The sequence below is a fragment of the Pan paniscus genome, chromosome 5 (assembly GCF_029289425.2).
Source record: "Pan paniscus chromosome 5, NHGRI_mPanPan1-v2.0_pri, whole genome shotgun sequence".
Lineage (NCBI taxonomy): Eukaryota > Metazoa > Chordata > Mammalia > Primates > Hominidae > Pan > Pan paniscus.
In genome coordinates this window covers 25850003-25862817 of record NC_073254.2, presented here as the reverse complement: position 1 = coordinate 25862817, position 12815 = coordinate 25850003, and the positions used below count along the sequence as shown (strand labels likewise).

The 12815-nt window shown below is 43.6% G+C and overlaps 1 protein-coding gene across 2 annotated transcripts in view; it reads left to right on the top strand.

Moving 5' to 3' along the window:
* Positions 1 to 12815, top strand: part of NEDD9 (neural precursor cell expressed, developmentally down-regulated 9) — a 49436-nt gene that overhangs the window by 17515 nt on the left and 19106 nt on the right. For both annotated transcript variants that reach the window (XM_003827555.4, XM_008952902.5), the window contains exon 2: positions 1539 to 1985. In XM_003827555.4, the coding sequence (XP_003827603.1) occupies positions 1539 to 1985 (447 nt within the window). The remainder of the gene's footprint in view (positions 1 to 1538; positions 1986 to 12815) is intronic.

Here is a 12815-nt window from a genome sequence, read left to right as displayed (position 1 = left end):
TTCAACCTTATTCTTGAAGAGTATCACAAAGCTTCCTGAGGACTGTCCTCTATGGCTTTATCTCTTTTAATTGCCCTGGCTAAGAGGAACCTGGCTCACAGCAGCAGAACTGGACCCGTCCCAACTACTGAATAGAGGGCAGATCCCTTCCATTGCACAGCCCTCCAGAGCGGAAAACACACAGGACCCGTGGCAATGGGGCTAGCACAAGGGGACGCGAGTAGTGCAAGTCAGCTGCAAAGAAATGAAAAGCACGAGGCTGAATGATCAAGTCCACGTTGCTAGAGAAGAAAATAGACAGCAAAAGTTCAGACAATGACAGCTGAAAATCCCACGAATATGTCATGGTATAAAATAAAGTCATGAACCTGCCCCATCCAATCCATAATCCTTTCTTCCATAAATGAGCCCCACCTCAATGGCATTAAGTGCATCCAAACATCTTAACAAAGCATTAGAGTTCACTTTTAGTGTTCCGAGGGCTTGTGCTGAATCAACAACGTCCCCGACTTCGCTGAGCTCAGGGAAGGGGGCAGACATGCGGGAATGGCTGCCCGCGTGCTGGGAAACTTTACTAATGCCAAGAAATGAAATCTTCCGAGCCTTTGAAAGGCCTCCAAGAATGTCAGCACGTACTGCCTGCCCACTCTCTGCTGAATGCCTACTTTGGCTGTCTGCTTAGTACTGAATGTGCCAGACAGGCCTTCATACAAAGACGGAGAGTGTGTTGGGCCCATGAAAGGGGAAGGCACAGCTTTTCTGATGTGAATGGCGAGATTCAAGAAGTAGGTGACGAAAGGGGAGGGCGAGGAGGGGCCCTCAGGAAAGGTATGCATAAAAGACCGAGAGAGAAGAGTTGGCATCCACCTATGTGTTAATAAATTCGTTGTCAAAGCTGGAGATGTATATGGCTGCTGGCCTATGCTCCATGCTTGATGGCATGTCTACATGCCTTGCTTGTGGATTCTCTCTGGATCCAAGGCTCCTGTCATCTGAGAACAAGAATTTCTAAGCCCTGCCAAGGCATATATATGTGTACTTCTATTGGCTTTTCAACTCCAAATATAAATGCTATTTGTACTGTGTGTTATTTGGGATTTTTCTTTTACTCTTTTCACCTCCAATATAGAACAATATTGAGAAATGTTCATTGTCGAACATCTGAATATCTCGGGATTTTTTTTTCCTTAAGCTCACTTTGAAAAAGGAAGAAAAATGTTTTGTATAGTGAACCATGCTCTAACTCTGTAACACTGCTACTCATAATTCCTTGGCACGGCATCTCCTGCTAGAGGAAAGAACTCTTCTGGTGTTTTGAGCTTTTCCAAGGAGGCAGTCTGATGTCACTGGTGGCAGATGCAGTGTATATGTATCTGTCTTTTGTCTGCACCATCTGTTTTTCTCCTTACAGTCTATTGTTCAGATTTATGCTTCTCTCTTTCCAGGAAGTGTGCCTTTCCATAAGAGCACGGGCCTTAGGTGATAAAGGGACCGACCCAATATTCTAACATGGTTTCCTTCTCTTCCTTCCCTCCTAGAATCTTATGGCAAGGGCCTTATATGACAATGTCCCAGAGTGTGCCGAGGAACTGGCCTTTCGCAAGGGAGACATCCTGACCGTCATAGAGCAGAACACAGGGGGACTGGAAGGATGGTGGCTGTGCTCGTTACACGGTCGGCAAGGCATTGTCCCAGGCAACCGGGTGAAGCTTCTGATTGGTCCCATGCAGGAGACTGCCTCCAGTCACGAGCAGCCTGCCTCTGGACTGATGCAGCAGACCTTTGGCCAACAGAAGCTCTATCAAGTGCCAAACCCACAGGCTGCTCCCCGAGACACCATCTACCAAGTGCCACCTTCCTACCAAAATCAGGGAATTTACCAAGTCCCCACTGGCCACGGCACCCAAGAACAAGAGGTATATCAGGTGCCACCATCAGTGCAGAGAAGCATTGGGGGAACCAGTGGGCCCCACGTGGGTAAAAAGGTGAGTAAATGACTAACTAAATTTTTGTTCCTACTTATTTTTTTTCCCCATTACACTTGGAGCATTTGGAAATGTTCCCAAATTAATAACTTGAAGCTGCCAAGAAGTAGATATAACCAATACCTTAGCTCAGGCATCATGTTTGCATGATTTTGCCATTCATCCATCATTCAGCAAAACTTCTTTGAACTACCATGTGCTGAGTACAGTTGATTTCCAGCCCTCCTAAGTTCCTGTGTCATCCTGGGTTACATGGGTTATTAAACTGTTTCTCTCCATCTTTCTCATATATCAGCTTCTAAGCCTTCACTCTGTGCTCAAATCGTTTCCTATCTTTTCTGTTTCTTCATTGAGTGGAACAAACACCAAATCTCGTACAAGCCTGATGATGCAACAAGGATCCTCCCTTGGCCAAAAGCTGAATCATGACCTCAGTGGCCTGGCTGGACAAGGAACCCACCCAAAGTAGCGAGAGTGAGGAAGCTGGGAGTATGTCATGCTGACCAACTCGTTCTATAGAGTTATCAGCTTAGTTTGACTCATTTAAAAATGCATAGATACTAGTGGAATTGGAATGAAGCCATCCTCCTGTCCTTCAAGTCATTCTTATAATAATGCCTGAGGCAGTGGGTGAAAACAGTGGAGCTTGGATATTTAGGAAGGAATTAATTTAAAAATACAGTGTGGGGAGCTCTGCAACACCCTGTGTAATCCCAAATACTTTAGCAATTTGAGGTCAGTAGAAATTCACTAATTGAACAATGAATGTTGAGCATCTAATATATTTTTGATGCTTGTGATACAGTGATTAATTAAAGATAAACAAAGCCCTGGTGATGCTTACATTGCTGTGGGGGAGACAGAAGCAACCAAGAGAATGCTAGGTAGGGACACGTGTTATCAGGAAAATAATGTCAGTGGACTGATCGGGGGTAACACCCACAACCAAGGTGATGCTTATGTGAGCATCACAAGGGAGGGATTTTCTCTTTCATTTGCTGGCAAATTCCAATGGGTCCTACAAGGTTTGGTATTAGGAATGAACAAATTTAACTGGATAAGAAGATATCCCTGAATTACAAGAGGAAAGACGCAATTACATACCAGAAAGAGCTTGTTGACCCTTAGAACACTAACTATAGATGTGTCCTGCCCCAAGTAAATCTAATATGAAGTCTGATTTTACAAACCTCTGTAAATTAGGGAATATCTATTTGATGTATTAGAATCCTCTGTTGAAAAAACAAAGGATTCCTTTAAACAATGAAAGCACTAATGCATCTTTGGGTACATGGAAAGAGGCAGCCTAGAGACCCAAGATCAGGATACTGCGGAGAGCCCTTAGTGTTTGGCTGGGGAGGTGCCAGAGCCACCCTCCTGCCCTCCCCATCCTGGCCATGTCACCACCCCAGACCCTGACCCTGTGTGGGTAGATTCCTTTAAACAACAAAGCACTAATGCATTTTTAAATCACCTTTGATATAAAAAGTATGTTTTACAAAATACTTCTCAAGAGCACGCGTGTGGCATGAACTGAGCATATGTTCCTTAAGAGGGATTCCTCAAGGGTGGTGCACAGCTTTTAGACTTGTACTGCCCACGACAACGATGCTGCCTAGAGGTGATAAACTGACTTGTGGCTTTTCAGTCTTCCTTGTCCTAGGAATTGTAGATTCAAAGGGAAAACAAAACCTGGCTTCTATCTCCAGAGGGGAAAAATAACAGTTGAAAGGTGTAACTATAAATAAGTAACTTCTCTCATTCTTAGTCCTGGTTGTTTGCACCTTAAAAATAGCTCTCCCACATCTGAGCCAGTGTGAGGCAGAAGGGGAGGCCAGAACAGGAAATGCTTGGCTGGGAGGTGGTGGGCTCTAAACTTTCATCACAGTTGACTTTGGCAGGAAGGTAGCGTGTTTTCCTTTTTAGACCCAACCTTTTCAGCTCCAAGTCGGAGAAGCCTAAGCCTTCAGACTTCTTCCCCTTGTATCTGCTGGGACTGCCCTGCAGGCTTTCCCCATGGCTCCCCGTCCTTCCAGAGGGCAGAGATACTGACTCATCTTCCCTTGGATTGATGTCAAAGGGCTGGGGTGCTGGGGTGACCCTCGGGCACTCACATTCCATGTTTTGTTTTGCTTTTTTTAAGTCTACACTCAGTAGAACATTTTCTGTTTAGCAAAAGGTAGATGAGTCCTGCAGGAGGAAATCAACTTCTGAAAATGACCTGTGCCAGCCCTTCCAGGAGGTGCAGCCAGGGCTGAAGAGTAGGCCGTGCCTAAAGCATCACACAGTCAGGGTCTGGGGTAGTGACATGGCCAGGATGGGGAGGGCAAGAGGGTGGCCCTGGCACCTTCCCTGCCAAATACCAAGGGCTTCTCCACAGTATCCTGATCCTGGGTCTCTAGGCTGCCTCTCTCCATGTACCCCGGACCAATGGTTCACATCCATGGGAGTGTGGTTGCCTCTTCCTTTCTTTTCATTCCCTTCCTCACTTCTCTTTTCTATCTCTCTCTCTCTCTCTCCCCGTCCCTCCCTCCTTCCCTCTCCCTCCCTTCCTCCCTTCCTTCCTTCCTTCCTTTCTTTCATAGTGGAGATGGCTTAGCTGCTAGGAGGTGATTTTAGCCTTCCAGGCAATTGCAACTGCTTTAAAAAACATCTGTCAACATCTTCCTGGGTATAGGATATTCTCAGTGGGTGGGAATCATTCTAATGACTTAAGCCTAGGCCCTAAGAGATAATCCCAGCACACTGGGGATCAGGCGTGGCTTTTTCATTTTTCTGAGTTTGCATTTTAGTAGTTTTACTGACTGGCTTAATAAAGCAATTTGCTCGTTTTCTCTTTAAATTTTTCATCTGTAAGATAATATGAGCCCAGAACTAGATATGCCTGATAGTTTAAGCTATGGTCTTTAAAAGCTCTTGAATAAGAAAATAAGGAGGCAGTGGTATCTTATTCTGAGCCACCGGGGTGGGGTTTAAAAATGTTAATGGGCATAGAATCACCCAGAGAGGTAGGGACAGTGAGTTTAAATGCAGATTCCCAGGTCTTTCCCTCGGAGAAATTAATCCAGTAGGTCTGGTTGGGGGCCCAGGAATCTGCATCTTATTGAGCTCCTTGCATAGTTTTGTGGGTGGTGGCCTAGGATTAGACTTTGAGAAACACTGTAAAGGGACCATGAAGGGGCTGGGACATGTTCCAATCTGATTATGATTTGGGACTTTCCATAGTTCAAAATTCCCTTGATATTGCTACAGACTGTGGGCTTCAGAAGTTTTACCCAGCACTGCTTTTTTCTACTAATGAATCACTTAAGGAAAAAAAAAAAAAAAGACAGTGAATTCTGCCTTCTATCACTTCATCTTTGCTCTCTTGGAAACTCCAACCTCTACCCACCCTCTTGCGTCCCCTCCACACTAACTGACATTCATCACATATTAAATCAGCATTTAGAGAAAGAAATATAGTCATAAAATCCCCACCCTTTTAGGAAACAAGCAGACAGTGTGAGAATTGTGGAGAGAGTAAGGCCTTCAGGGTTCAGCTGATGCTGGGTTGTTTCTCCATAGCTGTATATCCTTTGGTAAGTTACTGACCATCTCTACGCCTTGGTTTCTTCATCTGTTTAATGGGAATGATACTAACTACTTCATAGGCTGTCGTGAGAATTAAACGGAAGCGTACATAGAAAGTCCCTGGCTCAGTGCTTAGCATGGCAGGGGCTTAAAAGAATGCATTCCCCTCACCTTGTGTTTCCTTTCTCAGAGTTTATTTCCTACTACATCAGCCCTGTTGTGTTTCTTACGACACACCAAAGGTACAAGTGCTTTCTTGCTAACACATATGCTGTGTTTTTTGAGTGTGTGGCTTTCTCTTTGGTTCTGCAAGAATTCTGCAAAGGGTGGAAAAAAACTCTCCAAGTTATCTGAAAACCATATACGCTGACACCTTTACTTAATTTCATTGGTCTTTTTCACTCTGTGTTTTGTGCACAGGGCTGTTTTATCCATTAGGCGTTGTAGGCAACATGCCCAGTGCCTATAAGAATGTTTGGGAGCTGAATAAAAGATCTTTTGACTCCAAAATATGAAACACAAAAACTGCAAAATAGAAATTAATAAACATTTAGGTCAATGTCTAGGAAACCATATCATGTCTGCCCCATTAATTGTTTTATTTAGGGCTTATAACTATTTCATCATATTAGAAAACAATATGTAGGTTATATTTTTCTCACTTTGCAAAGATTTCTAAATATGCATCGTGATTGCCAAGAACCCACAGGCAATCCTAAATTAAATAAGTTACTCATAGTCGAATAATTTGAAAAACTGAATTATAAAGGAAGAAAAAAGTTTTCAATTTTTAACAGCAAAAATTCTACTTAATACGGGATTATGGTTTGGGGTAAATGAAATCTACAAATGTTCAAAACCAAAAGCCTAAAAAGATCTAAAATAGTCTCATTTCTCTGCTTCAAAGATCAGTGAAATTGCTACCTGAGTTCATCCATTTCACAGTTGATCTGCATGGAAAATTATATGTGCTTCTCTGATTTTTCTTTGGATGTGTCGCTTTTATTCTAACTGCTGAAACTATTTGTTGTACCTCTTTCTGAAGATCAGTTTGGGGCTAAATTACAAGCTCCATCAGCGCAGGGGCCATGGCTGCCTCCTGACTGCTGTAGGCTGAGCACTTGGTAGAGCATCAGCCCACAGATAGCAGCCCAGTGAACTAATGAACAGGTGGAAGCAAGAATCAAAGTGTTAAATTAGAGTTAACCTTTAATTAACTGAAAGGTGGTTCTGATCTTATCACACATCCACCCTCACACGCTGCTGCTCGAATCCCATGGTTCAGCTCATTACCATCTGGTATGAGAGGTGTCAGATTATATACAGTCATTTCCCTCGCTGAAAGACCTTTCAGAATGTCACTGCCTGTGTCCTGTAAGGGTAACTATTCATACACAATCAATGAGCACCTTGATGCAAAGCATGAGTGATGTAAAGAAGGGCTTATCTGAGAGTTTAACTTCTGTGCATTTTGCCCAATTTAGACAAGATTAGTTAACTCCTCTGTGGTCACCTAAGGAGGAAAACTAGACTTTTTTTTTTTTTTTTTTGAGTCAGGGTCTCGCTCTGTCACCCATGCTGAAGTGCGGTGGCGCCATCTTGGCTCACTGCAACTTCAGGCTCCTGGGTTCAAGCGATTCTCATTCCTCAGCCTGCCTAGTAGCTGGGACTATAGGCATGCGCTACCAAGCCTGGCTAATTTTTGTGCTTTTAGTAGAGACGGGGTTTTGCCATGTTGGCCAGGCTGGTCTTGAACTCCTGGCCTCAGGTGATATGCCCGCTTCAGGTTCCCAAAGTGCTGGGATAATAAGCATGAGCCACTGCGCCTGGCCTAACTTTTTCTACTGAGTGGCAGAACTTCCTTTGCATATGTTATGATTTACCTAGAATGCCTTTCCCTTCTATTTTCCCTGTGAACTCCTATCCATTCTTTAAAACCCACTCCAAGGTTCATCCCCTTCATGAAGCTTCCTCTCTGCAACCCAGCAGTTTCTCCCTTCTCTATGGTCCCAGAATATGTTGTATATTCCATTGATCTCAAGGGCTTCTTAAAAATGGAATGGTCTGCCATTGCAATGTGTGTGATGGTCTGGACTGGGGTAAGTATTGCTTTGAGGTGGCACTTGGAAAACTGAAGTAATATTCAGATTTACCAAGATCCTATAACATCATCTTTAAGGACCATTTTCTACCTTCCAAAATGGGTCATGGCCAAATGTTGGCAGGAAATGATTCAAAGGTTTTAGCCAGGTCTTCCAGGCCCATTCCTGAAAGGTAATGTAAGAAACAGAAATAGATTAGCTACAATGTTTGTACCTTCCTAGACACTGAGTCATCACAAATTACACACATACACGTACATACACATACACACACACAGACACCCATAAGCTGTTGGCTAAGGAACAAGGACTTCCCTTATTGGAATTTGAGGCATTGTGCAATCTGGTTGCCCAGAGCGACACTCAGATACTAGCCAACTAAGTGCTATATATTAGCAGCATGACTTGTCTAACAACAAGCAAAAAATAGGTTTAGAGGAAATGAAAGCTTCCAGAAAAGTTAAATTCTGACTTCACCTCACTTTCTCCTGTTCCTTGCCTATACACACACAAAATACGTACACACCCAAAAAATACTCCTAGGGCAGAGGGTACTTCGGTTTCCTCATTTATAAATCAATAAAGTACAACTATGTTCCAGAATTGTACATTTCTACATAAAGATAATCCTAATGTATATGAATTGTTTGCCTCGATACATGGGTTTTGGGGCTATGCAGAGAACTGTACTTGCCATCTAAAATGTCACCCCTGAAGTTTCAAGATACATTTTAACATTACACAAAACTGGAGGTCATTCAGCACTTGAAGGGCAGGACTTTATGAGCTCACTTTGAAAATGAGAAGTATCTTTTCTCAGACAAGTCACCCAAGCCAAAGCAATGAGCAAACTCTAACACCCCTCCTTAAAAATTAACAAAGGTCCTTTTTGTTTGGCCAGTGCCAAAGCCTTCAAACTCAGTTGCACTTCGTTCTAAAGTTTATAGATAATGCATATTTCTAAGAGTGCATTAGTAACTTCTTATAAACCCACACCAAAGCAAACAGAGGTTAACCCTCCTTTTTCAATGATTTCATGCTAAATGACTGTGCTTATCAGAGTGAAGAGGTAAGAGACTGCTTTAATATGATGTCTGGCTAAGTAGGAGAACACTGTATTTGTGAGAGAGAGAAAACAGAATAAATTTATTTAATTTCATGATAAACAATATTCGTTGAACACATCTTTTTTTTTTTGTTTGAGATGGAGTTTCACTCTTGTTGTCCAGGCTGGAATGCAGTGGCGCAATCTTGGCTCACTGCAACCTCCGCCTCCCAGGTTCAAGCGATTCTCCTGTCTCAGCCTCCCAAGTAGCTGGGATTACAGGTGCCCACCACCTTGCCTGGCTAATTTTTGTATTTTTAGTAGAGACGGGGTTTCATCATATTGGTCAGGCTGGTCTCGAACTCCTGATCTCAGGTGATCTGCCCACCTCGGCCTCCCAAAGTGCTGGGATTACAGACGTGAGCCAGCACGCCCGGCCTGGTTGTACAAATCTTTAAAAAAAGACTTGCTTGACTACATTGTGCAAAATGCAGAACTAGAAACTGTCAGCAATCAAAAGCACTTCATTACAACTAGCTGTGCCTTAAACGTTGTCAAGATAACTTCTAGAGAGATGTGCTGCTCCTGTTTAAAGTGTGTCAGTGCCACTCACATAGGACAATGTGTGTTCCTCAAAAGTCGGATGTAGGTCGGGCGCAGTGGCGCATGCCTGTAATTCCAGCACTTTGGAAGGCCGAAGTGGGTAGATCACCTGAGGTCAGGAGTTTGCAACCAGCCTGACTGATACCATGAAACCCCCTCTCCACTAAATACAAAAAAAATTAGCCGGGCATGGTGGTGCATGCCTGTTAATCCGAGTTACTTGGGAGGCTGAGACAGGAGAATCGCTTGTACCTGGGAGGCAGAGGTTGCAGTGAGCTGAGATCACGCCATTGCACTCCAGCCTGGGCAACAAGAGCAAAACTCTGTCTCAAAAAAAAAAAAAAAAGTAGGATGTAACTCCAGTAACATTTGAAGAGTGCCAAGGAGTCCTCTCTTTAAAGGGATCCTACAGTATATCAGTTTTTTGAAGCAAAGAAGCCTTTAGCAATGCCACAATCGCCTCTGATTTATTTGATTAATTTTTGTAATACTTGGTTTTCTTAAAGCATGGCACACTTAAACCAGTTATTTATTGGAATAGTTTTTGTTTTCAAAGTCACTACCAATTGAATGTGCAGCCTTCACTGGTGTCATTACCCCATGCTTCCGTCTCATTTTGCAAGATAGCGTTAGAACTAAAGTGGGGGTGACCCCAAGGCGCCTTGAGCCTTGGCTCCATGTTAGGGATCCCATAGAGGTACTACCACCTGATCCTCTCCACAGCCTCGTGAGGTGCACCTCACAGCATTTGCTGTTCAGAGGAGGGAACTGAGGTCTGAGAAGGAAATTCACTTGCTGAAGTTAACTTGCTGCCTCCAGTGAGAGGCAGGATTGATATTTGAGCCCACGTCTGTCTGACTCCAATGCTAATGATTTTTACATCCCGGCTGAAGGATGATATTGCCAAGCCCTTAAAGAAGAAGGCATATTTGGACACCTCATTAGCAATTTGGGCGCTAAATCATACCCTGTTGGCCAGGATGAATTAAAGTTGCTGCCCAGGGCTCCCACCTCAGGTCCAGGGAGTAGCCTCAATACTGAGGGAATCTGAATTAAGGAGCTTGGAAGTTCCCCCCACCTAGCTGTAGTGGGCAGTTTCAGAGTGGGCTGATCCAGGAGTCCTGACCAGGTCACTAGGGTGATGTCTAGACTCCAGTACCACTGAGAACGTTGCTATGTTGGCTTTCTCTGCCACACGGAAAAGTCTTTTCTTTCCTTTTCTTTTCTTTCTTTTTTCTTTTTTTTTTTTTTTTGAGACGGACCCTCCCTCTGTTGACCAGGCTGGAGTGCAGTGGCACAATCTCGGCTCCACAACCTCCACCTCCTGGGTTCAAGTGATTCTCCTGCCTTAGCCTCCCGAGTAGCTGGGACTATGGGTGCGCACTACCATGCCTGGCTAATTTTTGTATTTTTAGTAGAGACAAAGTTTCACTACGTTGGCAAGGCTGGTCTCGAACTCCTGACCTCGTGATCTGCCCACCTCGGCCTCCCAAAGTGCTGGGATTATAGGTGTGAGCCACCACGCCTGGCCTAAGACTGTCTTTCCAAATGACTTCAAATTCCTTCAAATGGGTAACTTCATTTAACCAGGTGGGGGCACCTCCCAAAACACAACTTACCCAGCTTTCAAGTTGTGGCTGTCATATAAGGAAGTAACTTTCTTTGAGAGTATTTACTTGTGAAATTAGAAAAGTAGTAAATTTCTGGAAAATGTCTAACATGTATTGCTAGCGTAGGCCGCAGGGCATTGAGAAACGTATACCGCTGCACTGCTGGCCCAGCTAACCAAGGGTCTCCTTCACTTCTTTGTCATTAATAGCCTGAGTAACTAACTCCACTTTAGTTCCCTCAACTGTGAAATGGCAAGTGACGCTAGATTATCTCTAATGATCTTTGCTAAAATTTTATGATCCAGATATCCTTATCTGATTCTTTCTCAGAATCACTTTAACAGTTTAATAAAAACGGCCTGACATCAAGAGTTTTTTTTTTTTTAAAGAAAAGATACTCAAGCATTGATTATAAATTTCAACTTGACCCTTAAGTTTTTGCAGATCTTTCCTACTCTTCCTTTAGGATCCAGCCCACCATCCCATCCAGAACCACAGTGCCCTTTGGAAGACAGAGCTATGCCAAAAGACAGCAGGAGCAGGCAGGGACACAAGGAGGCAGGGACTGGAGTGTGCTGAGCCAGTAAGAATCAGTGTTTGACAGACCTGGGTCCTGTACCCAAAAAAACTTCCAGAGTTCCCCATTAAGGAGCACTCTCATCCCTGTTTTGTTACCAAGAGCTAAGAAAGCACTTCATCCTGGAACTCATTGTTTTCTGCCCATTTTCCCCTATGTAATCCTCTTGGATTTTGGAGAAGACGTTTTAGGCCTGTTGTCTCTGGACACGACAACTACTTTCAGAGCTGGCACCGAGTTCTGCCTTGTGAGTGGTTTGCCCCATCAGCCACTGCATCCTTTCTTCCAACTAAACCTGAGCGTTCTCCTCTTTAGGAAGAAATGATACCAATCGGCATTTGGGTCCCAAAATTCTCGTCTCTCACCTCCTCTTCACAGTCCCTTTCCCCTTAGGCCAGTCTGTGGGCATCTCTCTATAATCCATTTCCCAATCTAGATGTAGTGCTCAGAGTCCTGTTGAATTTATTTGGACATCAAAAGAGCCAAAATACTTGTGCTTTTTTATAGTTTTCATTCAAAGAACATTTCAGTCCATGAGACAGAAAAAAAATGGCTTTGCTGTATCCAACTTGTCACAGGCTTGTATTTGGCATTGTTCTGAGAAAGACCTCAACCACTTGTGAAACCCAGACGTCATTTCCCGTCGTGTTCTTTCATGTTAAATGCTTCTAGCTGCTCGCTGGTGCTTGGTCACTCTATAACTAAATATTGCTTTAGCACTTGCTACACAAAGAGCTTCCTGAAAGCAGCAGGGGAGACATGCTAGGGGCTTAACAATAGGGGCACTGTTTCCATTGAGCGGGTTTGCTGCCCAATGCTGTGTCAAATGAAAGTGACCCAGGAGCACCACTGCTCCACTTCTGAGCTTCCACTTGTGACTTTTTCCTCATTGGGGAAAGAAGCTGGCTGTGATTTAGATGTGGCTAGCAAAAGGTTTAGTTCTGGCATAAAATCAGGCATCAGAACGACTTTGAAAGAAAGTAATTCACCTCGAAAAATACATGGGGAAAAACTTCATGAGCACCAGAGAAGCATTTGGAAGAGTTAACCTTGGACATGGCTTACGAGGGTGTATTTTTAAGGCCAGACTCAGTTTTCATTATATTGTTGCTATGCAAGTAAATAAATGAGCTCACTGCTACACCCAAGCTGGGCAGAATGAATTTACAGAGAATTAATAAATCCAGGGTAGGCAACATGTGGCTTTTCTTCTGGCCATAGAAAAGCAACTAGTACTCTTGGATTTTAAACAGGCAAACCTCTGTAGCTTTACAGTTTCTGAAAATTGGATCCCAGTTCTAATGGGCAGGCAGTGATAATGGT